Source organism: Saimiri boliviensis, chromosome 1 (assembly GCF_048565385.1).
Source record: "Saimiri boliviensis isolate mSaiBol1 chromosome 1, mSaiBol1.pri, whole genome shotgun sequence".
Classification (NCBI taxonomy): Eukaryota; Metazoa; Chordata; class Mammalia; order Primates; family Cebidae; genus Saimiri; species Saimiri boliviensis.
In genome coordinates, this window is record NC_133449.1 from 83,500,122 (window position 1) to 83,527,964 (window position 27,843).

Below are 27,843 nucleotides of genomic sequence, written 5' to 3' on the forward strand. Positions count from 1 at the left end.
AGCAAAGTGGAATTAATCCTTACTAAACTCATCTAAAAAGCAAAGTGGAATTAATCCTTACCAAACTCATCTAAAAAGCAGAGTATAATTAATCTTTATCAAACACATCCAAAAAGCAAAGTGGAATTAATCCTTACCAAATTCATCCAAAAAGCAAAGTGGAATTAATCCTTACCAAACTCATTCAAAAAGCAAAGGTTGAGTTGGTACTAGAAATGATCTGAGTAAAACAGAAAACAATTTGGAAAATACTTCAATATTCTAAGTACCCATATGTCTTTGGATTAAGCGTGTGTGTGTGTGTGTGTGTGTGTGTGTGTCTGTGTGTGCATCTTGTACTGGCAGAAATATTTTTAGATTTTCACACTCTTAATTATATGTGGAAGAGTTCTAAGTTTTAGAATAAGGAGGAAAATTTAAATATGTAGGAGAACATTATCCTTAAATTGAAAATTGAATTATAGTAGCAGTGATGATATGATTACATTGACCACTTATTGATCGACATGCATAATCTCATGCTCAATAATCTTATGAAGTTGCTATTTTCCTAATTTTACAGTTGAGAAAACTGAAGTTTGGAGAGGTTAAGTAACTCACCCGAGGTCACACAGCTCAGGGAATGAAGTGAAGCAAACATTCCATCTCCAGTTTGTTCGATTCCAAAGCTGTCACGACCGTCTCACAGGGCCTCTCTTCTAAAAGTCTTGGTTATATTTGTTAATTATGTTCATTTTTGTGCAAAACAAAGTTGTGTTTATAAAGACTGTGACATGGAAACAATGTCTCAATCACTTAATGGAGACCACTTTCATTAATAACATTTGGTTGTATTCTAACTGTCTTTTTTTTCTCTTTTTCCATTTACATAATAGTATGTTCTGAGGTTACTGATAACAAAAAGAGTAAATGTAAAGGCCAAGATGAAGATTGTGAAATTCCCCTGTATTCCAGGGATTATACTTTTATTAGAAGAAGGTAATTTATTCTGATTTTTTAATTGCTGGATTTAAAGGCTTGTGCCTGCTGAAAAGAGCATCGCCTTCAGTTGTTGGAGTGACGCCTGTGGTCTTTTCTCTGCTCTCAGGACTGCTGGGGCATGCCTTGGCTGCCTGTCTGAAGTCTGTTTCTGATAAGTGAGTTTTAGTCTTTAACAGCTCTTGGGAATTTTGTTGGCAGAGACCTGGTGAGATCATTCTGCTTTCCGCTGAGTTTCCTTTCTCTGTTTTTTTGGACTGTTCTGATGAACGTGACCCTGGAGCATTCAGTAATACCTCTGTTCCTTTAGGAACTGTTGGCCTACTCCCTGGTTTTATCTCTCTCTGCACAAAAGCTCCATGTCTCTAAAAAAGAAAACAAAGTTGACATTAACCAGGGAGAACAGAAATTGCTGGAAGATACAGCTGTGAACTGAGTTTGTGGGTTAGCTCAAGTCCCAGTGACTGGTGCAGGCACACACTTCTCTGCCTCTTCATTGGTGTCACCTTAGTTCCAAATTAGACACCACCATATATGGGTGAATCTTTTAGATTATAAAATAGGGTGCATCAGAAAATGAGCAGGAAGGAAAAAAGCAGAACGTCAAAGAAGCAGCAGCTCATTATCTTCAATTCTCAACTTTTTTTTTTATCATTTGGACTATATAAGACTACTCATATCAAATTTCATTTCTTGCTCTAAAGATTGCTATGGGTCCAACAAAAACTGCAGTTCATAGACCTAAGAATTTATGATTGCATCCCAAATGTTTATTAATGCTAATGGAAAGCTAAGTAATAATGAAATATGAACGCAAACATCTATAGTTGGAAAAAAATCCAATAATTGACAATTACATTCCTGTTTGGCTTTATAAACCTTATATGCATCTTCCTGCCACACATATGTATTAAGCCTATCAAAACATTTGTCAAACTGTTTTGATACTATTATTCTCAGAAAAGGGGCCTTGTTATGTTGCCCAGGCGGGCCTCAATCTCCTGGTGTCAAGTGATCCTCCTACCTTAGCTTTCAGAGTAGCTGGGGCTACAGGCATCAAGTCACTGTATCCAGCATGTTTTGATATTATTTTACACAAATTATTTCGGTAAGTAGACCAAATTCCAAATACTGGTTCAAATTATTATGTTTTTATTGACTGATTGAAATGAGGTTTCATTGTGTCACCCAGGCTGGAATACAATAGTGCAATTATGGCTCAGTGCAGCCTCAAACTCCTGGGCTCAAGGAATGCCACTCCCTCACCCACCTGAGTAGCTGGGACTACAGGTGGCACCACCATACCAGGATAATTTTATTCCTTATATTTTACTATGGCATGTGACTAAGATTCTATTAATAACTACAGTCGGTTGTTTAAATAGACTTTTAGAAAGATAATTATGACTTGAAAATGCGTAAAGTCCTACTACAAATCTACTCTGTCTTAAAATACTAAATAATTAATTCTAAATATTGTCTCACCTTTCCCCAGAGAGGCTCATTTGGAGTTTTCCTGGCATCATATTGATGTATAAAAGAGATGTATTCTATAAAATTGTTTTGAAGTTCTGATGTACCAGGAAAGACGAGCGGAACTAAAAAAAAAAAAAAAATTTGTGAAGTCAGGACAAAAATTAGAATTGTTTATGGAAATATAATCAGTATTAATAATATGCTTTATAAAATATGGTAACAAAACTAAATTCTTTAAGTATGCAAGATTATTTATACACATCTAAATAATAAATATAATGGATTCACCGTTCCTTCTCCATGAAAAGAACCAAATCAAAATAGCCAAATTAGCTCCATCTGTGGAATTATTAGTAATTTTTAAAACTAATATTAAATTAATATTAATACAATAATATGGCCAGGCATGGTGGCTCATGCTATAATCCCAGCATGCCTTCAGAGGCCAAGACAAGAGGATTGCTTGAACCCTGGAGTTGGAGACTAGCCTGGGGAACATGGTGAGACCCCAACTCTACAAAAAATTAGCCAAGCATGACGGCATGTGCCCATAATCCCAGCTATTTGGAAGGCTAAGGTGGGAGTATTGCTTGAGCCCAAAAGTTCAAGGCTGCAGTGAGCCTTGACTGCACCACTATGCTTTTTACACAGATACCAATAAGTTTTAGGGAAATCATGACTATAATTTGTTAACTTTTTACTACTAGAAAGTATGAGAAATTCTGTGTTGTATCTATAGCTGTGGCTAAGTGGTTACCGCCATGGACTAGAAATTCTATGCCAAAGCCAGCACTTGGGGAATACATTAGAAGACTCTAGGGCTGCTGCAGTTGTAGTTGAACACATAATTCTTTTCATTTCACCCAATAACAGAGGCTCTGAAAATTTGTAAGAGTATTAAATCCTTTAAAAATCACTTTTAAGGATGAGGAGGGCAAATCACGAGGTCAAGAGATGGAGATCATCCTGGCCAACATAGTGAAACCCCATCTCTACTAAAAATACAAAAATTAGCTGGAAGTGATGGCATGTGCCTGTAGTCCCAACTGCTTGGGAGGCTGAGGCAGGACAATTGCTTGAACCCTGGAGGCAGAGGTTTCTGTGAGCCGAGATCACGCCATTGCACTCTAGCCTGGTGAAAGAGTAAGACTCTGTTTCAAGAAAAAAAAATCACTTTTAAATAATCTTTTAATCTGGGTGATAAGCATATAGGAGTTCATTCTATTCGTCTCGGCCCCACGTATGTTTAACATCTTAAATAATTTATAAAACTCAGTTTAGTTTTATTTTCAGCAGAGAAGGTTTTTGGTTTGTTTGTTTTTTGAGACAGAGTCTCACTCTGTCACCCAGGCTGGAGTGCAGTGGTGCGATCTCTGCTCACTGCAACCTCTGCCTTCCGGGTTCAAGCGATTCTCCTGCCTCAGCCTCCTGAGTAGCTGGGATTACAGGCTCACACCGCCCCACCAAGCTAATTTTTGGGTGTTTTTTTTTTTTTTTTTTTTTTTTTTTTTCAGTAGAGACAGGGTTTCACTATGTTGGACAGGCTGGTCTTGAACTCCTGGACTTAGGTAATCCACCCACCTCAGCCTCCCAAAGTGCTGAGATTACAGGTGTGAGACACCACACCTGGCCACAGAGAAGTTTAAAGAATCAGAGCAACTTTCAGTATTGTTGCCTGCAATCAAAAAGTTTAGTGAAGTAAAATTCTATCAAGGAAAATAATTTCTCCCTTAAAAAACATGTACATAGGAGTTTATGTACACCTAATATATCTATGAAATGCTCATATAAGAAACTGGTAACAGTGGTTATTGTAGAGAAAGAGAACTACGGGACTGGAGAACAGAGATGGGGAGAAGTGCGTTCAGTTTTCACTGTATATCTTTTTGTACCATTTGAATTTTGTGCTATATGCATATATTAATTATTAAAAAATAAAATTTAATTAAAAAAATCAGACCTTTAAAATTAGGAGAATGCATAAGAAAAAATATGTTAGTAAGTTTACATTTATTAAGCATTAATGAATTCACTTTGATATTCAGACATTGTTATAAACTAATTTTATTAGCAAGAATGATGAGTATTCAGATACTTTTACATCACATGATATAAAATGGCAATCTTTTCCCAGTTAGCAGTATAAAAAAAAGTTAACTGTTAACATTTTTTTGATTTCTAATTGCAATCAACTGCTCAAAACTCATGTTCTACTTAATTATTACCTTTCTTTTAGGGCTTGCTAGCACACAGAAAACAGTGCAAAGATATAATAAGCATGACACCAAGAAAATTCTATCCATAACTTTTATTTTTTTCTACCAAGTGGGAAAAGATGACCATTTTTTTGATGAATACCATGGTCCAGCTCACAGAACATGAGTATGTTTGAACACAGTTTCATAACTTCGTGGATAGACAAAATGTAGTAGCTGTAAATGCAGGCATTAATAGGTGGCATTAATGAAGTATCCAAAGCATGGATTTGGGGATAAGATAGACATGTTTTCAAATTCTGGCTTTACCACATTTCCTAGTTGTGTGACTTTGAAAAAAAAATCACTGAACTTCATTGAAATTTGATTTCCTCCTCTCTAAAATGAAGAAAATAATAGTTTGCTTTTGGAATTGTGAAAATTAAGGGCAGTGTTTATAAAGTCTCTAAGATGCTAGGGTTACATTATGTAGTCTTCAAAGTTAACAAAGGGTCAGCTCTTCTGTATCCCAACAAAAGGGGAAACCATGGCAGGAGAAAGAAGCAGGAATCTGAACTCTCAGAAAAACTGTGAGAAACCCAAAGGCTTCAGTTAACTGGTATAAAGGGTTGGTGGCAGTTTGGGCTGGAGGGTAGGAAGGTCAGATGCAGCCAAGAGAGAATAGGTTGTGGGGAGAGTTTTAAAATCTGCCCTTGACTTTTCCTCACATTGCCTTGGGAAGATCATGCTTGCCCAGGGCCACAGAAACTGGTAGCAACTGCCTAGCCATCTGTTGTCAACACAGTAATATCAGAAAAGCACAGAAGTTCCTCCAGGATAAGGAGCTGAGGAAAATGAGTCCGTGTTGCCCCCTTGGGCATGTCTTCCTCCAACATTCCTGCAGCAACTGTCAATGCTGGTGAATTAAAAGCATGAGAATACTGCCTTCTCTCAGTGATGGTTTTTAAAAAACAGTTTAAGGGTGGTAGGGTGGATTCCTGACTAGAGGACCAGCCTGGTAGAGTGACAGCAAATAACAATGGTCAAAATACAGTTTGTGGTATAAGAAGCTCTCCAGCCTGAGCCTCATTTTCTTTCCTTAAATTTAGTGAGAGGCACACAAACCAGACCCTGGTCTTCAGCTTTTGCCTGCACAGGGCTACTGATTCCCCTAAGGGAACATGATCTACCATAAATTTGACCATAAAAGAAAGAAAAATTTAAAACATACACTGTGTGAAGCAGAAGTGTCAGAACCAATACACCAAGGATTTAAAATAAGCATAACAAATATCCACAAAGATACAGAGAAGGCATTGTTAATATGAACAAGCACAGGTCATAAAAAGGAATCATATAAAATGTTAGAAATAAAAAAATACAACAGTTGAAACAAAAAAAAATAGGTGGTCTAAACAAGAATCATGAACAAGAAAATCAGACTGAGATGCTGTCCCAGAAGGCAGGAAAAGATAAAGCGATAAAAATATTAAAGAAAAGCTCAGAGACATGGAAGGTAGAAGTATCAACACCAGAACTAAGAAGAAATAGTGGAAGGGAAGGCAGTATTTGATAAAATAATGATATATATCCAAGAATTAAAGAAAGATCAAAGACCTCAGATTGAAAGAGCTCACAGAATACCAAACAGGTAGCAGGGGCAGGAGAAAGATAAGGCAATGAGGCACAAAGGATGCAAAACTTACAGAGGCACTTGCATGACCCTGGGAGCAAGAGCAGTTTATAAACAGCTGAACTGCCTGCAGACTTGACACAACAATAGAATCCAGAAGACAATGGAATAATATCTTCAAAATGTGAAGAGTAAATAATTATGGACCCAAAGTTCTACTTTTAGCTGTGCTTTCATTCATCAAAGAGGGCAACTTAAAGACATTTTCAGACAAAGAAAGGTGAAGAGTTGGCTGCTTCTAAACTCTGATTCAAATAACTGTTTAAGGGTATGGTGGTAGTCTGTTAAACTAGTGGTCCCAATGAATCAGGCCTGGCAGTATTCAAATCCTTGTATAGTCCCCTCCCCCTAAATGTGGGCTGGTGTTACGATTAGCTTTAACCAACAGGATATGACGGAGATAACACTATGCCAGTACTAGCCATAAACTTTAAGAAAGCCTTACAGCTTCTGCTTTTGCATTCTTGGGTGTAAGAAGTCCAGCTATCCTGCTGGAGAAACCACGTGGAGCAACCACACGGAGAAGGAGAGGCTCAGTCATTCCTGCATCCCAAATGAGTCCCGTCCTCAGTCCACCTGCCAACTGAATGCAACCACGCAAGTAATCATCACCAAGATCCGACCAAGAACTACCCAGCTGAACTCAGCCTAGATTGCAGAACATTAAGCTAATAAGATGATTGTTTTAAGCAATTAAATTTGAGGTGGTAGTTATGCAGATACGGAAACAAATATTTCAGAAAGAAGTCAATTAAATAAATTAGAATGTATCTTTTAAATAGTAGTCGAAAACCCCCCTCAATCTCACAAATAATAACTTTTAAAATAATTCTTTTTTAATGGAAATAAAGGAAGAAGAAAGTAATCTGAGTTATGATAGAGGGAAATTCCTTACTCAGACATTATACCTATTCCAATTAGACACAACTACTATGTTCCTTTATACAAGCATATGAGAGTTTTACAGAAGCCCACGATAGTGAGGAATATCCAAACATGAAAACATCAAAGAAGATATTGAGATTCTTAGTGGTTACTCTACTTAATAATTCAAATTGTACCTAAAGTAATTACTTGAGCAAAGCCTTGTTAGGTGAGAATTGCAAAAAATAAGGCAAAAGTCGATGAAGAATGTTTAAAATCCACTCTCTATTTCTTGGAAACTTGATCTAATTAAAATTAGAATTTTTGAAACAACTTGCTATCTATTTATATTTTATCAACAAAGCCAGGATTTATTCAAACATACAATTTGCTTCTAATATTGGTGAGAACTTTGCAGTTTTACTTTGAGAAATGTCCTTTTCTTAAGTCTGTGTCTGCTTAAAGATAATTCATCAGTAATATTTTTCTCTTAAATCCTATTCTTCTCAATAGTATTCTGGTCTTATATAAAAAGATTATTAATATAAAAATAGTATAGATTTTCAAAACAGTAAAAAGAAAAAACATCACTGTAGCAAAAAAAAAAAAAAAAACGGCTGTTTTTTACAGTTTGGTGCAAAAGAAACAACACAAACTAAAACCTATTTTAGAAAATTAATTTTACCACTATATCTGAATTTGCAATTCAAAACAACATTGAAATATCAGGCTGTTGATAAACAGGAAAGTTTTATTTAAGCATGAAATATCCTCTTCACAAATTAGATTAGGCTTTTCAATTTATAAAGTTTTATTATATAAAACCAAATGTGAACACTTACTCTTACAGGGACTCAGATATGACAGAGCATAGCCATTTGTTAACTGGCCATGGATGGCAGCCAGGAAATTGTGTGTGGTACAAGACATAAAGGGCACTTTGAATTGTCAGCACAAGATAACATTGCTGAAATGCCAAAGTCTGGGCGTAATTAAGTGGGCTGATGGAACAGAATGACTATGAGATGACTTTTAATTGGTATTTGTGCATGTTTATGTGCACATTTTTCTATGTTTGTATGCTTATAGTAAAAAATCTGGCCCATATAGACTAGTTTAAATACATATTTTTTAATGTTACATTAAAATATTTTCTTTCTTAAAAATCATTTTCATCTAATATCCAAATACCACCTAAAATATGAATAAATTGCAGGCCTATATTGTATATGTCACTTTATATTATGACTTTAATCTGTTGAAGAATGTGTAATTATCATTTAACTATATTTATTGAATCTGGGCATTATATTAGACCCTAGGATACAATAATGAACTTGGCAATGAGAAATACCAACAAAAGAATAGAGAGAGAAAAAGAAATACCAATAAAAGAAGAGAGAAAGAAAGAACTATGCCAGGTTCTCAAGCTAAATTTCAACTCAACACATAAGGTAGTACAGTGCAATAATTAATAATAAAAACAGTTACCATTTATTGTCTACTATGTAGCAAATACTGTGTTAGGCACTTTACATGTTATTTCATTTGTTTCTCACGACAGTCCTGCAAAGTAGAAATTACTATTCTCACTTCATAAATTGAGGAAAACAGGATGATTAAATTTAATGGGTTCAGGCTCACACAATACTAAGTTTAATACTGAACCAATATTAAATTATAAAAGGAGTGTTGATGGGGACAAAGTTACTGTGATTTCCAATTAAACATGGCAAATTCAACATACATTTCTCCCATTCCTTCCCCAGGCCCCAATACAGTCACACTACAGAAATTAAGAGGGCTTACATACTTAAAGAAAAAAAGAACTAAATGGGAGTGCAGATGTTAACCAGTTTGGAAGCTGGAAAACAGATGGATAAGTGGCAATAGACTCAAGTAAACTACAGAAAACTAAAAGTTAAGTGCTATGGTGAAGGAGGTGGGGTAAAAATCAAGCCAATTCATGCCACAGCTTTCCAGGAATGCTCCAGAATAGGGAGGCCTCAGATACCTCTGAGTCAGGGAGCATGGGGCAGGGGGACAAGGTGACATTGCAAGGACTGCTTAAGGGACTCATGGATTTTCTGTCCTCTATCCTAGGCAGAGGTTTGGAGGATTTCTCTCTGTGCAAATTAAGTAGATAAACAGACCAGATCTACAGACCCTGATTCTGGGGGATCCCTTTCAAAATGACTGAACTCTGCCTTATCAATCTAGAGCAAAGCCCATCTCTCCAGTATCATCTTTCACCACTCTACTGTAAAGTTCCTTCAACTTGAGTAGCGGAAGTATCATCTTTCACCACTCTTCTACATCCCTTCAACTTGAGTAGCAGATGTACCATAGCTGCTCCTTATAAGGAAAGGAGTGGTTGGTTACTAAAGAAAGTTAGTTAAAGCAAAAAATCATATACCATATAAAAAAATATATATATATATGATATATATTATATCCATATATGATATATGATATATGATATATAATATATATAAAATGTTATAACATTATAAATACTATATATAATGTTATATATTACGTATTTTTTTAACCAGTTCATCACATTTTTATTTGCATGCCAATCCACTTTGAGGAGGTGTCCACTGATTGGAATTCACCTTTGTGTCTCTTGTACAAAGCATACTTCTAATGCATCATTTCCAGTTTCTATTTCTTTCACACAGAATGCAAACATAAAGACACCTTTCAAGTAAAATGAGTGCAGAATCCTTCAAGATTTAAAGAATTCAGTCCAACTCCTCTTAGTTACTTTGCCTATGCCTAATGAGCATTTTTTAAAGTTAGCAATTTACCTTTTATCAAGTCTGCACATTCAACTTTGAATATTTTATAGAAACAACTGTTTTCTTACTCAGATTTTAATTTACAAGAATATGTAATTAAAATATGGAAACACAATAACAAGGACCCAGACACAAGCTTTCTGGTTTGGAAAAAAGCTTGACTTTCAGAAAGTGTCTCTACCTCCTTGGTCTGAGTTCCATTTTCTGTCTCTAAATTAGGAGCAATACAAGATAATACAGGTGATTTTGACAGATCAAAAAGGGCTGTGTAGGCCACAGTGAGGAATTTGAAATTCATTCTATGAACAGTGAGAAGTAACTGGAGAACCTAAAGAAGAATATCATTTGTCTTTTAAAAAGATCCTTTGACGATGCAGAAAATACATACGGAGGAGGAAGAAAGGAAGCAGGGTAATATCGGCTGTACTGCACTGGTTACAATGAAGATGGAAAGGAATGGACTTGGGGTCTATTTTAGAGATTGAGTGTCAAAATTTGCTGATGGATTGAATGTAGGGGAGGCAGCAAAAAGAGAGAGTTTTAGAATGCCTTCTAGCTTATCAAAACTTGAGCACCTGGTGGGAGAGTGGAGGTGGCATTCACTGAGATGGAGAAGACCCGTGGGGGATAAGTTTGGATGGGGGACATGAAATATTCTATTCCAGTCATATCAAGTTAAAAAGGTGACTAGCTATCCCAGAGGAGATGTTAAGTAGGTGTTTGGAATGTGAACTTGAAGCTCAGTAAAGAAGCCAAGGTTAGAGAGATAAATTTGGTTTTTAGACTGGTTCCTTTGACCTTTAATCTTAAACTTCTATTCCTTGTTTCATCCCCATCGGATAGTGTCTCTTGATTACCTATATCGTAAATAATGATTTTAGCACCCTTTTTCTCTCCTTCTCATTTTCTGTCAATTATGTACATTTCTTACTAAAGCTGCGAATATATATTCTGTTCTGTAGCCGTATTTAAGCTTGTGTCTATAGACTGAGCCTAAAAGTTGAACACTACTAAATAGCATGCATAATATTACATTATTACATGTATTTTGTTTATTTAAGGGTCAAACGTTGTGCCAGGACATCATTTTCTTTTCAGTGGGTCTAATGCCCAGTGCCACTTTAAAAGAAAAAGGTTTGGTATCCATACCACATGAATTCCCTTTTCTAGGTCAAAAAGTATTTCCCCTGAGAACTTTGAACGCATTAACTCCATTGCACTCTTGCATCAGTGCTGCCTGACTCCATGTTGATACTTCTTAGATGGTGCCTTATTTTTCTATCTCTTTATGGAAGCTTTTAGAAACTTCTGCTTATGATTATTGTTTTGCAATTTTGTAATGTATGTAGGGTGTGTATCATTTTCCCCTTCATACTTAGAAGCACTCAGTAGACCCTTTTAATGCATTTTATATAGGGAAACTTTCTTATTATTTTAGAGGTTGTATAGAGTACTGTATAGTACCGGTTATGAGTATATGTACTGAAGTCGGGCTCTCTGGGTTCAAATACCAATTATTCACTGTGTAGCCTTGGGCAAGTTATTTTAACTACATGCTTGCTTTCAAAGGAGTTCAGAACATGCCACTCTAAAATGCCACTAGCATAGACTATATTGAGTTAAAGGCACTTGATACAAGTTAAAGGCACAGATGCAAGAAAAACATTTTGACCTTTCTTCTCTTTCTCAAAAGCAGGAGATGAAATTCCTGTGTCTAACAGGAATTTGAGGTGGGGGGAAATCTATATAAACAAACCTTGTTAAACTCACCCTTATCTTCCTAGTCACTTTTCTACCCAATTATCCTAGCCCAAACTCCTTTGCCTTGTCCCATTTTTACAATTTACTACTCTTGGTCCAATTTAGTATATATGTTCTTCCTATGTCTTTGGGTCTTCATTTCCTTATGAAGGCTCCCCTGCTGTATCAAGCTTTTATTACATAAATTTGTATGCTTTTCTCCTATTGATTTTTTTGTCAATTTAATTCTCAAGCCCAGCCAAAAACACTAAGAGGGTAGAGGTAAAATTTTGCCTCCCTACACTTTCTTATCTGAAAAATAAGAATATTTATAGTACCACTACACTATTATATTGCATAGAGTTAATATGCGAATTAAATAAGTTAATATTTAGAAAGTTCCATAAAATGCCTGGCAAACAGTATATGCTCAATAAATGTTATGTTTTGCTAATTACCTACCTTCATTTTTACTATTCTCTTTTCTGGAGCTTCAGAAAAGTTGGATTTCTTCAGAAAAGTTGGATCCCAAACAGATCCTCTATTTTGCTTTCCTTTTCATTTTCTAAGTTTTTGTTTTGTTGTTTCATGCTCTGTGATATTTCCTTGCCTTTATCCTCCAAATCCTTTTTTAAAATTGGCCTAATTCTAATCTTTGGTTGTCCATTCATAATTAAGAAGGAGATGGCGGAGGTAGGGGGGGATTGGCTTGATTGACCAAAACGACTGGTGTGATAGTTGACATCTGGCTAAGACACTGGGTTCTAGTAGTCTTCATGTTGGGATAGGGTGGAGTGCTCATAACTGGAGCCTTTATTTAAGGGACAGGCTTTGAAGTAACTCTCTGACTGTCTCCTACCCACTTTTTATTCTTGACTTCCGCTATGCCTGCTGGCTTGACGTATAGCTCAGTCAGGGCTTTGGCTAGTCAGATTGCCTCTTATTTGCTGCATCTTCCTTCTAGGTATTATTTCTTCATTCTCTTTTATTTATTAATAGGCTTCTACTCTTTCCTACATTCCAGAAAGTTCTTCCGTCTATTCTCTTCACCCTTATGAGTTTATTGCTTTGCTACTATTCATAGTATTAGGGTCTTAGAAGGCAGGGAATTTCAATGTATGTGTTCTGTCTACTGTCCTGAACCAGAAGCGGAAACTTTATCTTTCTAAAGGACAGATCATTGTTATAGATTATCTAATAACCCCCTTCATCAATAGCCTGCCTTCCTTGAAGCGACAAGAGTTATAACTATTAAAATGTGGTGGCAACAATAATGAGCAGAATACTACTACATTTCTGACTTTGAGGCTGGTGTTATGAATGATCAGTACAATTTTCATTATCGCATATTAACTGTGTTTGGAGACAAACTGTCTGCTAGGAAGAAATAATAAGCTTTCCAAGGGCTGCACTAGCTGTGTGTACATTTTCAACTTCTGTAAGGAAGTAATTTTTTTCAGGAGGTGTTGGCACATCTAATACATCTTAGTTTTGATAGCAATAGCTTGAGATAACAAAAAAGGTTTTTACCACTGCAAAACCTTACCTATTCCGTAAGAAGGCTTTTGCATCTTGCTGTGTTTGACTGGCAGAACCAGTGGATATGATGGTTTTTGGAAGTCACTCCTCTGCGTGCTCTTAGGGTCATAAGGTGGTAGGAAGACAGGTTCCAGGGCTTTACCACATGGCCACCAGTCACCCTTTATAGAAAATAATTGGAAACACAAAATTGGATACTGTAGGGCATTTTCATGTATTGCTTGATGTCTATGGATATTCAGTAATTCAATTTAACAAGTTAGTAGATATCCTAGTACTAATATGGAGTTCTGAAATCTAGAAATATCTTTTCACAAAAAAATGTATTTCTTTTAAGACACCAAAAACATGAGTTGTCATATATTTTTAGCTAAAATACAGCTACTAAATTCTTAAACCATCTTCCTTCTACTGACAGATGAAATGGTAAAAATCAACAAAATAGCTGTTTTTTGTTTTGTGCTACACTTTTATTATATATGTACATATGTATTAAATGTGATTTGATCTTAAAAATTATGTTCTGTACTTGTCATTATGACAATGCAAATAATGTATTATCATCTAAAACTGGTGGTTTTCAGAGTTTTTAGTCCATAAACTGCACCATGAAATACATTTTATGTCATACAACAGCCCACAATGTTACACATACATAAAACTAAGACAAAAGTTTCACAAAATACTTACTCCTACTCTGTGCAGTGTGTTCAGCTGTTTTTCTATTCTATTTTACTGTTTTCCTATTTCATTTCCCATTGCTGACTGCAACTCATTGATTTTCTAAGGGAAAGTCTCTCCATTGTTACTGAATTTTGGTACTAAAACCTAAGTGCACAAGAAAGGGAAAACTGATAGATTCTTCATTAGCATATATAACAATTTTTTCTCTTGGAAGGTTGAAGAGTAGAGAGGGGAACTGTTAGCTTAATTCTGATCCAAAATTTAAAAACTGGTTGATCAGGTGGTAGTAAGAAAACCCTTGAGAAATCCTGTGATATCTAGGAGTTCCTGGAATACAATTCGGGTGTGAAAGTAATTTTTTATATAACCAAACACTTACCATGGGCTATAAGGAACCAAATCTGCCTCTTAAAAAATCAACTTTGATTCCATAGCCAAAGACTTCTAAAATATGATTCAAGGAGGATGAATATACAATTCTAATAGGTAAAATTCTATCAATACAATTGAGGCTACATTGATGCAAAAAGGGAGATGTTTCTTTAAAAAAAAAAAACAAAAAACACCTATGTAGCTGCATAGGGAGTCAGCTCTCAAATGAGCTTAGTTTAGAAAAAGACAGGCATGTATAAAAGACATATACAACATAAGATTTAAAAAATAATTAATGGAGTCAGCTTGTTAGAAGATTGTCAAGAAACTTAGAGGAAATTTATAAATTGATAAAATGTTATAAAATTATAAAATTGTCAAAGGCAGCAAAAATAAGGTTTTCTAGTAAAAATTGTTCATAGCCGAGTGAAATCCTACAGTCCAAAAAAGGTTATCTTTGATGTTCTGGCTAACAATTTGGAGACAAGAATCTTGTTCAAGAAATGAGAACAATTCAACTTTAGGTTCTTTGTTAAGGAAGGTTATAGTCAACATGAAAAAGATGAAATGAACATGTACCAAAGAAAGAACTAAGCACTGAATAGCTGATGAGAGAGTTGGACTTCACTTTGTCACTTTAAAAGAGTGCCAGTTTTTAGGCCAATGACAAATTGTAAGCAGGAGTAATGGAATAATGGGTAATTGGAACTAGGGATAATTTCTGCAGAGATCACAGAAATTTAGGAACTAGGGGATTCTGGAGGATAGATTGACTAATGCTTCATTTTTCAGAATGGGCTAAAAGGTGAATTTTAAAAATCAAGACTACTTGACGTAGATCCTAGGAAAATTCTAGAACAGATTACTAACAGATGGTGTCTTCTCACTGTCTGGCTGAAAATAGTCACGTCTTACTGTTGTCAGAGCGCCTGCTTCTGGCAGCTCTCCTCCACTCCACTTCACAATTATGATAGTGCTTCTTATGCCCCAAGGTCTAGAATTTAAAGGTCTTATCTTATTCTCATCACAACTCTATGAGGCAGGCACACCCACTTTACAGATGAGAAAACTGCCAGGAGATTAAGTAACTTCCCCAGGGTATGTCGCTAGCAGACAGCTGCACTGCCACAGTTCAAACCCCCACCTCTTAGAGCACACCTCTAATTTCTGTGCTGCACTCCTGTATCAAACCTGCTGTGGAATGTAAAACCAGCTAAGCACAAGCAAATTAAATTATTTATAAAGTGAAAATAGGTCAGGGGCAGGGGCTCACACCTGTAATCCCAGCACTTTGAGAGGCCGAGGCGGGCAGATCATGAGGTCAAGAGATCAAGACCATCGTCGCCAACATGGTGAAACCCCGTCTCTACTAAAAATATAAAAATTTACTGGGCGTGGTAGTGCATGTCTGTGATACCAGCTATTCGGGAGGCTGAGGCAGGAGACTCACTTGAACCCAGAAGGCGGAGGTTGCAGTAAGCATAGATTACACCACTGCACTCCAGCCTGTCAACAGAGTGAGACTTCGTCTCAAAAAAAAAAAAAAAAAAAAAAAAAAAAAAAAAAAAAAAAAAAAAAAACAGAAAATAGAGGCTCTAAGTACCTGTCTTGGTCAGTTTTGTGCTGCTATAACAGAATACCTTGGACTAGATAATTTATAATGATCAGAAATTTATTGGCTCACAGTTCTGGAGGCTGAGAAGTCCAAGATCAAGGCACTGGCAGGTTTGGTAATTATGATTCTAAGATGGCACCTTAAACACTGCATCCTCACATGGTGGAAGGCAGAAGGGCAAAAAGAGGGCAAGAGGGGACCGAACTTGCCTTTTTATGATGGCATTCATTTCACCCATGAGGGTGGAGCTTTCATGACCTAATCACCTCTTAAGGGTCCCACCTCCTTATATTGCTACAATGGAATTTACATTTCAACATGAGTTTGGAGGGGACAAACATTCAAACTGTAGCAGTAAGTATCCTGAGAAAGTTCTTTTATGATAAGATTGTAAAGCATACACATACACTTTATATCTACTTTTGTTGATCAAAAACTTATTTTGCTAATACCCAAGTTACCAGAAAAATGACTCTGGGATAAGCGAACCACAAGGAAATGTCTGATAGACTTTATCATTATGAATTTATTTTTTGAGGCAGGGTCTCACCTCACTGTGTCACCCAAGCTGGAGTGTTGTGGTGCCATCGCAACCCACTGCAGCGTCAAACTCCAGACTCAGGTGATCTTCCCACCTTAGCCTCCTGAGTAGCGGATGACGGGCATGAGCCACCATGCATCGCTATAATTTTTTCTTAAAAGTGTAATACAAAGCTAGACTTAAAGCAGAGATATAATGTCATTTTTTGAGAAAACTTGTTTTAAATTGAGTTGCCAAAATGGTCTTAGTTTCACAAATAGAAAGGAAATGGAGAATAGTTTTTCCTGAAATGTGATTGGTGACTTTAAGACTTTGCAGTTTGTGAAAGTGTTCTGATGAGTATTATAAAGTGGATGCATCTTCACTTTAGCTGAGTGAATCCTAAAGTCCAAAAAAAGGTTATCTTTTGTGTTTCTGGATAGTCTTTCTGGAAGAGTGAACGTGCATATGTGCCCATGCAACATGTGCGTGCCTTTCTGGTCCAAGCATGTACTCATAAAAGATTATGAGATGAAGGAAAGAGATAAATGGAGGCTTGTTTTTATCTTTATTTCACACAGAAGGGAAAGACTAACAAAAATTTGCTGTTCTGTGTACCATCACTTACATTGGATTGTGGGGGTTGACATGGAATTATTTATGGCAAAATAAGAAATGGAAAAAGTTACCTTGTGTGATGGCTTTGTCTGGGCTCTGGGGAAGAGGCCGTATCTTGCAGATTATAGAGGGGATTTTTGCCTAACTCAAACTTTGGACCCTGCAAGGAGTTTTCCCTCCCATTATGAGGCCTGTCTTCTTTCCTGCCCCAAGATGATAGCCACGGGGCTCCATGGTCAGGAGGTGCCTGGAGATTCCTGATGACAGGGCTCCTTCTAACCAGCAGCCCTGGGAAAGCCAATGGCTATTGCACTCTGGGTCCCTTAGTCACATTTGGAAGGCTGTCTCTATGTTATACTCCTAGTATTCCTAAGCTTTCAGAGATGTTTTAGTAAAGATTACTTGTTTTCCATTCTTTGGGAAATTAAGGGAGAATCCTCAGAGGAAAAGTAGTAAAAGCAAGTGAAATATCCTAGAGAAACCAGTTAAGCGAATGCAAGAAGTTGTAAGCCAAGCTCCACAATTGCCTAGCCAAGATTGCTGCTGGTGGTCATCTGTGGAACATAAAATCATACTTTGGAGTTTCCCAAGGAAATGTGGCCTTTTGACAAAACTACACATAAACAATCGCATTTTGTTGGTAGAGCTCAGTGGCTTTAAAAAATTGAAGTGCTATCACAAACACTAGGGCAGCTAAGGTCACATTGGTTACATGGTACCTAAATTTATCTCTGTTTTGCTATAGATACTATGAGTGCTAAAAAAAAAAAAATCCGTTTTTAAGCAGTTCATAATACCACCCCCCCCCCCACAAAAAATTCCTAAATTGTGTTCTGTGGAACACCAGTTCTCTAGCATGTTAATAGGTGTTATAAAAATTTAAAAAAAAAAGGTGTCTACAGTTAAATAACTTTGGCAAATAGTGAGAAAAGCAAAGATAAATAAGTTTATCACAAGACTTCTTAGAACCTTTGTATGCCAATGTGAATTGTGAAGCTCTGAGAAAGGTTTATAAAAATACAGCTTTTCCAAAACATATTTGACTTTGCAAATTTATTTTGTTAAGCATATAGGCAAAGGTCAGTGCTCTGAAAAATAAACCTTTGAAAATACCAACCTAGTACAATCTCTTTTAAAGTACCAATATTTAAATATATAAGACAATCAAACCAGTTTCCTTTGAAAGTGACTGAGCTAAAACTTCTTACTTTTTCTAGCATTCCCAATTTTATGTTCCTAGGTAGAAATGTATGAAATCTTAAAAATCCTGTAAATAATTAAAACCAACCAATCTTGTGTTGTATCCTAAATATACTATCTTAGCAAAACACAGAAAACAACAGTGTCATATAAAATATTTAGGCAAGTTTATTTTCTTTACTCTTATTGTAAAGACAGCATTACTGTCAACCAGTTTTTTCTTAACCAAGCTAACCTTTAAAAAGAAACCTGTCATCTTGGCCGGGCATGGTGGCTCAAGCCTGTAATCCCAGCACTTTGGGAGGCCAAGGCGGGTGGATCACGAGGTCAAGAGATCAAGACCATCCTGGTCGACATGGTGAGACCCCGTCTCTACTAAAAATACAATATATTAGCTGGGCATGGTGGTGCGTGACTGTAATCCCAGCTACTCAGGAGGCTGAGGCAGGAGAATTGCCTGAACCCAGGAGGCAGAGGTTGCGGTGAGCTGAGATCGTGCGCCATTGCACTCCAGCCTGGGTAACAAGAGCGAAACTCTGTCTCAAAAAAAAAAAAAAAAAAAAAAAAAAAAGAAACCTGTCATCTTAAAGGAAGGAATAGTTTACAAATATGTGAAATATACATTCTTTATTAGTCCTTGAATACTTGAAAATGAGTACATTTAAGGTTCATTGTTGTTTCTGATTTTTATTTTATTTTTAAATTTGTTTTTAGAGATAGGGTCTTGCTCTGTTGCCCAGGCTGTAATGCAGTGGCATGATCATTGCTCACTGTAGCCTTGAACTTTTGAGCTCAAGCCATCCTACTGCCTCAGATTCCTGAATAGCTGGGGCTACAGAGGCATGCCACCACACCTGGCTATTTATTATTATTATTATTATTATTGTTTTTCTAGAGACAGGGTCTCACTATGTTGCCCAGGCAGGTCTCAAACTCCTGGACTCAAGTTATCCTCCTGCCTTGACCTTCCAAAGTGCTGTGATTACAGGTGTGAGCCACTGTGCCCAGACTATTTTCTTTCTGGGCGCAGTGGCTTACACAGATAGGGTCTCACTCTGTCACTCAGGCTGGAGTGCAATGGCATAAACACAGCTCACTGCAGCCTTGACTTCCCAGGTGCAAGCAATCTTCCTGCCTCAGGCTCTCAAGTAGCTGGGATCACAGGCATACTCCATTACACCCAGCTATTTTACAAAAAAGTTTTTTGTATAGATAGCGACTCACCATGTTGCCCAGAATGTTTTAAAAATATAAACATTCCCTTCCTGCCACACCCAAATCAGACATGCTTGTAACTCCGTGATGTATTTTCAATCTTTCTCTGTATCTCTCCTTATTCATATTCACTGCCGACTTCCCTTATCTGAGCTCCTACTTCATCTCAAACTCACTTTCACCATCACTTAAAGGTCCAGCACTAATAATGATGATTCTACTGCTCTGTCACCTAGTCTTGCTGATAGCAGCTCTTAACACCTTTGTTCATTTTTTTTTCCCAATATACCTATGGAGTAGGAAGAATAAGAGAAAATTAGTTGGGATTAAGTTTTTAAACTTTTATGTTTCATATTTCTGTACTCAACCCAGCTTCTTTTTCTTAGTATCGCTAATGTAAGGATGAGTTCAGTGAACAGTTTTAAACTCAGTCCTGAACTAGACTTCGGAGTAATTCATGAACCTTTGTAAGAAATAAAAGAACTTCACTAATCTGTATTTCAGTACCAAATTAATTTCTCCAGTGTAGGTCTGGTTTAACAATAACAACTGATTTCTTTAAAATCTGAAATAATTGCTACGAGAGCAGAAACAAGTTTACAAAATGAAGTACCCTCAATATGGCCCTTAGAAGCGTTTAGCTCATGAAATTAGAAGTACATTTAACCACAGGAATTCCTGCCCCAAGAAGATCTCACATTCACACACACTGCCATGGTATGCCGTCTATGACAAGAACAGATGTGATCAGTATGAGGAGCGCTCACCAGAAGCAGTCTCCATCTCAGTGTTCAGTCGCTGCTGTACCTAACGCACAGAAGGATGGGGAGGGAAGTGGAGTTGTAGGAGGCTGACACTGGCACGGTTGTCTGAGACCATTTGGATGGTACCCAATTCCTTTTCCAAATACCATGCTGAAACAAATCTACATGTGAAATTGTCATTACCTTTGCTGTGGCATATTTTGAATCCCATCTGCTGAACACTTGCTGGGCCCAGCACTGTGCTAGGTCTTCTCTCATAGGATCCTGCTCTCAGCGGCAGATGGTGGGCTCCTCAGTCCCCATCACTGTGCAAAGAGCAGTAGACTAGGATTCTGCTGCTACTAAGAGCTAATGTTTAGTGAGTGCTTCCTTTGTGCATTATGAATGCTCTTCCGCCACGTTCCTGCAGGCTCACTCCCTCACTCTCCCTCAGGTCTTCACTCAAATGTGACTCAGTGAGGCCTTCTTGGACCATCGATTTAAAATTGCCGCTCTGCCTGCAGCATTCCTTATCCTGCCTTGCATGCCACCCTTACTACCATGTAACATTTCAGTACAGCTTACTTGTTTTAGCTATTCCCTCCCTAAAACGTAAGCTACATAAGGACAGGATTTTTTTCCCCATTTGCTTTGTTCACTGCTGTATCTCTAGTGTCTAAAACAGTAACTGACAAAAATACTTTAATTCTCACAAAAACCCTATGAGAGGGACCATTACTCTCCTTATTATATAAAGAAGGAAACTGAAGCTTAGAGTGACTTGCCCAAAGTCACATGGCATGTGCGTTGCAGCAACAAAATGGAATGAACTGGTGACACACGGCAGCAACATGGGCAAATCCCAAATGCTTTATTCTGAAAGACTGGTTCAGTAGGCTACATACTGTATGATCCCATTAACATGACTTTCTGGAAGAGGCAAAACTATGGAAAGCAGATCAGTGGTTGTTGGAGTAGAGGAAGGGGATGACCTCAAAAGGGCATACGGGGACTTTTGAGGGTGATGGAAATGATTCATGGCTTGATTGTGGTGGAGTAACATGACTACACCTTTGCCAAAATCCAGAGAATTATATACCGTAAGGGTGACTAATTTACTGTGTAAAGTTAAGTAGAATAATTCTCCCTCTGTCCCTAAAGACATTCATCTTTTTTTTTTTTTTTTTTTTTTTTTTTTTTTTTGAGACCGAGTTTCGCTCTTGTTACCCAGGCTGGAGTGCAATGGCGCGATCTCGGCTCACCGCAACCTCCGTCTCCTGGGTTCAGGCAATTCTCCTGCTTCAGCCTCCTGAGTAGCTGGGATTACAGGCACGCGCCACCATGCCCAGCTAATTTTTTGTATTTTTAGTAGAGACGGGGTCTCACCATGTTGACCAGGATGGTCTCGATCTCTTGACCTCGTGATCCACCCGCCTCGGCCTCCCAAAGTGCTGGGATTACAGGCTTGGGCCACCGCGCCTGGCCAAGACATTCATCTTTTAAGCCCCAAACCTGTGAATGTTACCTTGCATGACAAAGGGACTTTGCAGATGTGATGAAGGATCTTGAGATGAGGAGATTATCCTGAATTATCTGAGTAGGTCCAATCTAATCACAAGGGTCCTTATAAGAGAGAGTCAGGAGAGTGGGTCAGAGAAACATTTGAAGATGCTGTGTTGCTGGCTTTGAAGAAAAAGGTGCCATAAGCCAAGGAATGTGGGCAGCATGTAGAAGCTGGAAAAGGCAGGGAAGCCGATTCACTCTTAGAGCCTACAGAAAAAACCAGGCCTGGCCACAGCCAGTGAGACAGACCTTGGAATTTTGAGCTAGAGAATAAATTTGTGCTGCTTTAACCAGCTTTTAAGTTTGTGAAAATTTGTAACATCAGCAATAGGAAACAAATACAATAAATTGTACCTCAACAAACCTGACTTTATAAAAAACATAATGGAATATTTTTAGTATGGCATAGTCAATGAAGTGTGGTTTGGCTAAACCAACAGCTCTGGATCAGAAATATGACTGTGACATTTGCTTATTACATAACCTCAGATATGCTAATTAACCTCATCAGAATATGTGTTATCTGTAAACTATATCCAATAAGACTTCACAGAAATTGTTGCAGAGATGAAAGAATATAACATATAAAATGCTTAGCTCATTAGAACTTCATATGCTTTCAATAAATGGTTATTATTTTACAGAGGATATGTGAACTACTGAATATCATGGGATATTTTTATATTAGGATATATATCATAAATACAATATATACATGAAATTTCTTTAGTAACCCCAAAGCACTACTTCATGGCAATAATCTGACCCAGTCTAGATAAACAATTATTTAGATTCCCTCCCTGTGTCTGTACTGTTTATATGTAAAAGTTATCTGCCAGAATAGTTCCAGGTTACTGCTTTTAACTATTGGATTATGGTAAGTACTACTGAGATGTGTCTCATCCTTTATCGTCTGTGACCAAATTATTCTGTGAAACAGCATCTGAATCGAAATCACTATTTGTATACAATGAACATCTCTCCAACCTGTATTTCTGGCCCTTTTTTGGGATCTATGTAGGGAACTGGTTCATTGTATGTTCTTGCATTTGTGTTAATGAATTTAGCATAATATATACGTCCTCTTCCGACACGTGGTTTTGAATGTCGTATGCTTTGTCCAGGGTTTTTTTCATGTTTAATTTCTTCTTTATTTTCAGTTACATATGCCATAGCACCATCCTCTATTTTATGCTTTCTGAAAAACATAAATAGTAAATCATTTGCCCCAGTAATCATTACAACATTGAGTCAAAATTACGTAAGATTTAAATATATTACAAACATCAGTCAAGACAATTTAGGCTGTATTAATAGTTATAAGAGTCTGTGCTCTTAAAATTTAGGAGGCCATTTTCTAATTCTATCATATAAGTGATAAATGGATTTGTGTTAGTAATGATTACTCGTTATACCAGTGCAGAGTACCAACTCTCATTTGCTTGGAGAAAGAGAGTAGTGATTGGATTTGTGCTTCCAAATCATGTTTGCAGTACTTACGTGTATGGATAAGTTACCTGCTATACTTAACTCATCTTCTTTAGAAGTTTTATTACCAAGAGAATAGTAATATTAGTAATTTAGTCCCCTCTTTATCTAGTAAACAGCTATCTGGACAAAGATAAACTAGTTGATTTTAAAAACTTGTCTGGCAAACTTAAAGCTACCAAAGGAGCACCATTATTTATCTTTTCAAAAAAAGAACACTATGTAGGCAGTCAAACTCAATTCAATCTCGTCATTTTTTTGCCTCTAGTTAAGTATACTGATAGAAATGTAAGAATTACTAAAATGAAAAAAAATTTTTTTAATGTTTAGGAAGAAAATCAAATTTTTCTCCTTTCAAATAAGGAGAAATTGAAATTATAAAAGGCAGTATTTTTAAAATTCACATACTTGAAAAACAAAGAATGAAATATATGAATTTGAATACTTTTTACATAGCTTTTAAAAATCAAAGCTGTGATCCCACAGCAGATGAGTCAATGAAATTCCAAATTCACAGAGAAAGCAGTAGTACCATTTAGCATCATACACAGCCCTTAAAGTGTAACACCTGCCTTCTTTCAAACGAATGCCAGGTCCACTCTTCTACCATGTCATTTTTTTTTCTTTTTGAGAACGAGTCTCGCTCTATCCCAGGCAGGAGTGCAGTGGTGCTATCTGAGCTCACTGCAATCTCCGCCTTGAACTGTTGAGTTCAAGCGATTCTCCTGCCTCAGCTTCCCAAGTAGCTGGGATTACAGGCATGCACCACCATGCCCAGCTAATTTTTGTATTTTTGTATTTTTTTAAGTAGAGACAGGGTTTCGCCATGTTGGCCAGGCTGGTCTCAAACTCCTGACCTTGTAATCTGCCTGCCTCGGCCTCCCAAAGTGCTGGGATTACAGGAGTGAGCCACCATGCCTGGCCCACATCACTTTTCAGTTAAAACCCTCAAGTAGCTTTCCATTCATCTGTAATAAAATACTGCCTTCTAATTATAGCTCTACGGTCCTATGTGACTTGCCCCAGTGAATCTCTTCAACCTCACTCAAGACTCTCCCATAAGACTGCCTTCTGTCAGTTCCAGGAACACACCAACCGCTTTCCCTCAGGGCATTTGCACATGCTGTTTCCTCTGCCAGGACAGGTCTTCCCCAGCTCCCAGCACAGCTGGCTCATGATATTTAGGTCTCAGCTTAAAACCATCTCCTTGGCAGCTTTTCCTAGATTGCCTTCCCCCTACCGCATGTATTCTCTATTTTAGTACGTTGTTCATTTCTTTTATTAACACCATAATTTTTTATGTACCTAGCTTTTTGTTTTTACTAAGTACTACAAATACCCTTTATTAGTCAATAAGTTCCATAGAAGGTGCAGATTGTTTCATTCATCATGTACCCAACATCAGGAAAAGTGTTCTGTTGATCAAACGTAAATGGACTACCATTGTAAGACTTACATATTTCTGGTGAATCTCCTGGAATTGTTTACTCCAGCTTTGTTTAAATACCCTCAAAGACCCCTCCAATACATATAAAAACAACATTCAGAATTCTTGGATTCAGTTCCCTGCTTCCCAACAAAAATTCCTCTCTGCAAAGGATATGGAAAAACTGATTACTGGTAAAATGTAAAGAACTTCTAAACCTTTTTCTACTACCTTTCTGGAGATATAGCTATTCATTTAAAGGTAGAGACTTTGGGGTCAATTAATTTTTTATTGTAGACTTCGGGTATCAGTTTTTTCCACCTGTTTCTCACAGTTATCCCTCAACAGTATACCTTTTGGTGATCAAGTCCTTGAAGTAAAGGACTGGGGCTATTTGCTTATATAGTTAAATTCACTTGATTAAGCACTTGTGGTGTGTGCCTATGGGTTGATAAATAAGCGTGAAATATACGACTCTAGCAATCTCTTGCCCCAAGAAAAGCACAGATAAAAACAGTGATGGGCTCTGAAGTGAGTTGGACTGGGACTGGAATCCCTGTTCTGCCATTTAATATCTGAGCCTTGGTCTCCTCATTTGCATGATAGGCACAATAATACCTATTGTGAGCGATATGAGAATAAGACTGAACAATTGATTGTTTCAACAGATATTTATTGAGTTGCATGCCAGGTGCTGTTGTTGGCACAGATGATAAAGCAGTGACAAAACAAAAAAATCCTGCCCTCACAGAGCTTACATTCTAATGGGGAAGGTAGATGAAAAAGTAAATTACATCATCTGTTAAGTGCCAAGGACAATAATAAAGTAGGGAACGGGAAAAGGGAGTGCAGGTATGTGGGAGGTAGGTTTGCATTTTTAAGTAGGGTGGAGGCTGCACTGTGAAGGTGGCAATTGAAAACAGAAAGAGGGGAGGAGAGAACTAAGTGGATATTTGTGGGAAAAGCATTCCAGTAGAGTGAACTGTAACTGCCAAAGCTCGCAGCAGAACCATCCTTAGTGCAGTGCTTCTGAAAGTATGATTGGTATCAACTGTGACCTTGTTAGAAATACAAATTTATGGGCCCCATTTCAACCAGCTGAATCAGAATCTCTGGGGCTGGTTCACAGGAACATGTTTTAACCAGCTGTTTAGCTGATTCTTATGCACGTTAATGTGTGAGAACCATTTGTGTTCTAGGAACAAAAATACAGGCTTTGGAAGAAGGTATCCCTGGCTCCACATCATTCCTAACTAGCTGTATGTACTGCCTTGATTAATAGTCTCAAATTTTAAGGTACATCAGAATATAGTGAATGCCTTGCTTAAAGCCAGATTATTGAGCCCCAGCCGTAGAGTTTCTGATTCAGTATGTCTGTGGGGTGGGGAGTCCTCAAAATTTGCATTCCTAACAAGTTCCCAGGTGCTGCTGATGCTGGTCTGAATCACTGCAGATGATAGCAGAAAGGCCCGTTTGCTGTAGCAGAGCCCTGTCAGAGGGAGGCAAGCTGTAGATAAGGCCAAGAAACGGAAGGGGCCATTGGAGGAGCCTTGGCTTTTACCCTATGACGTCCGATAGAGACTGCGATCTAACCTGGGCTTTAAGAGGACCGCTCTGACTGCTGTGTCGAGGAGGCTGCAGAAGGGTAAGGAAAAAGCAAAGCTGGAGGGCGGCTGCAGCATCCAGGCAAGAGAAACTGGTACTTGGGACAGGGTGGGGACAGTACTGAAAGTGATGAACGGTGGTAGATTCTGGATAATTTTAAAGGTAAAGCCTACAGCATCTGCTAATAAGTGTGAGGAGTGGATGACTTCAAGAATTTTAGACCTGGTAATGCACGTCAAGTCCCCGACACAGAGCATGTGCTCAGTAAATGGTGCTTTTTAAAAATTATTGTTGTACGCGCTCAGCCAACTGGCAATCAGAGGCAGCAAGGGGCCTGTCTGAGCTTGGCCTGGACGGTCCATGCTGAGGACCCCGACCTCCCCCTGAAGGAGGAAAGTGGTTTTTGGGAGGGGAAATAAGACACCAAACCCCAGCACTTACTGATGCTTATCTTCCTTTCCCTCCATGGGCCTCTACAGCACCAGGCGGCGAGGAGCCTCCCGGGAAGAACAGGGACGCAGCCCGCGCAGAACGCAGCGACTGTGACTCGCGCGTTGCTAAGCGACGGGCGGTCGGCTGGGGAAAGGAGCTTGAGTGCGCAGGCGCAGTCAGTCTGGTTGGCGCTGGACTGCCGTTCACTCCGCGACTGCGCGGCGAGGAGGGCGGGGGTCGGGGGTGACTGGCCGGGTGTCTAGGCGTGCGGGATCCGGGCCTGGCGTTTGAACTTGCCCTTCCCGTGTAGGGCCAGGAGGGGTGTTTATCAGGACGGATTCGGTCCTTGAGGACCGGTGAGAGGCCGCTTCCGGAGCTGTGGGGCAGTGTTGCCGCGTCTCCGCCGCGCCCGCCCTTCAGAGCCAGGAAGGTCGTCGCCCAGGCGCTGCCACGGCTGCCCGAGCTGGCTGCAAAAGTGCCGGCCGGCGGGAAGGAAACTTGTTTTCCCTTGAATTATTAAATACTGGGCTAGTTGTGATTCGCTGCTCCTGAGCTGCCTAGCCTTTACTCCAGAAAGCTATGTGGTCACTGTTTTCCACCATTTCTGACAAAACCTTCCCCGGCTGGGCTGCCAGGATTAAAATAGAGCAAGGGAACGCTCATCTCCTGCAGATGAGGCTCCCCGCGGTGTGTGCATCTGTTGCAGCCTGAGCGGGTTTCAGAATAGGGTGGCTTAGGCAGCGGGTTGGGGCTCCTACGTGTGGCACTTACGCCAAAAGAGCAAGCTCGTGGGAAAAGTCGTTGCTGACTTGCATGCACCTTGTGGCTCTGGAATTTCTTACTTCATTTCACCATTGTCTCCCAATTTCCACTACCAGAGCCAAGGGTCTCTTTGGCATCTGTCATGGTAACTTATGCATTTCCCCGGATAATGGAAAAAGAAAAGTCCAGAGTTGACTTCTGCCTTATATCAGGCATGTGCATATGTTTGGAATCCAGAGTCAGTGTTCATGTGTGTATTTACAGTCACCTTGGAGAGTGATGGAAGAGCGGAGGTTGGTCCTAGGACTCAT

General features: G+C 38.4%; 1 protein-coding gene and 1 long non-coding RNA gene across 2 annotated transcripts in view; one reads left to right on the forward strand and one right to left on the reverse strand.

Annotated features, from left to right (window-relative positions):
• Positions 1–274: 274 nt before the first annotated feature.
• On the reverse strand, positions 275–26,912 carry CIMIP6 (ciliary microtubule inner protein 6). The gene is made up of 5 exons (XM_003922735.3): positions 26,780–26,912; positions 22,807–23,017; positions 13,297–13,450; positions 2,464–2,576; positions 275–1,343 (listed from the first exon to the last, which is right to left on the reverse strand). Exons 1-5 carry the CDS (start codon positions 26,803–26,805, stop codon positions 984–986), a joined length of 864 nt encoding a protein of 287 aa, XP_003922784.1. The 5' UTR covers positions 26,806–26,912; the 3' UTR covers positions 275–983.
• Positions 25,046–27,843, forward strand: part of LOC141584686 (uncharacterized) — a 67,898-nt gene continuing 65,100 nt past the window's right edge. Inside the window, exon 1 of the long non-coding RNA XR_012517921.1 lies at positions 25,046–26,378. This is a non-coding gene — a long non-coding RNA (uncharacterized LOC141584686). The remainder of the gene's footprint in view (positions 26,379–27,843) is intronic.

Excerpts from the sequence above, each read along its gene's own strand:
- CIMIP6 (XM_003922735.3), bottom strand. The coding sequence starts at position 26,805 with ATGGAGGGAAAGGAAGATAAGCATCA. Across the intron at positions 23,018-26,779 it reads GGAAAGGAAGATAAGCATCA|AAAGCATAAAATAGAGGATG; the intron begins GTAAGTGCTGGG and ends TATGTTTTTCAG. Across the intron at positions 1,344-2,463 it reads ATGAGCCTCTCTGGGGAAAG|AGACATGGAGCTTTTGTGCA; the intron begins GTGAGACAATAT and ends TTTCTTTTTTAG.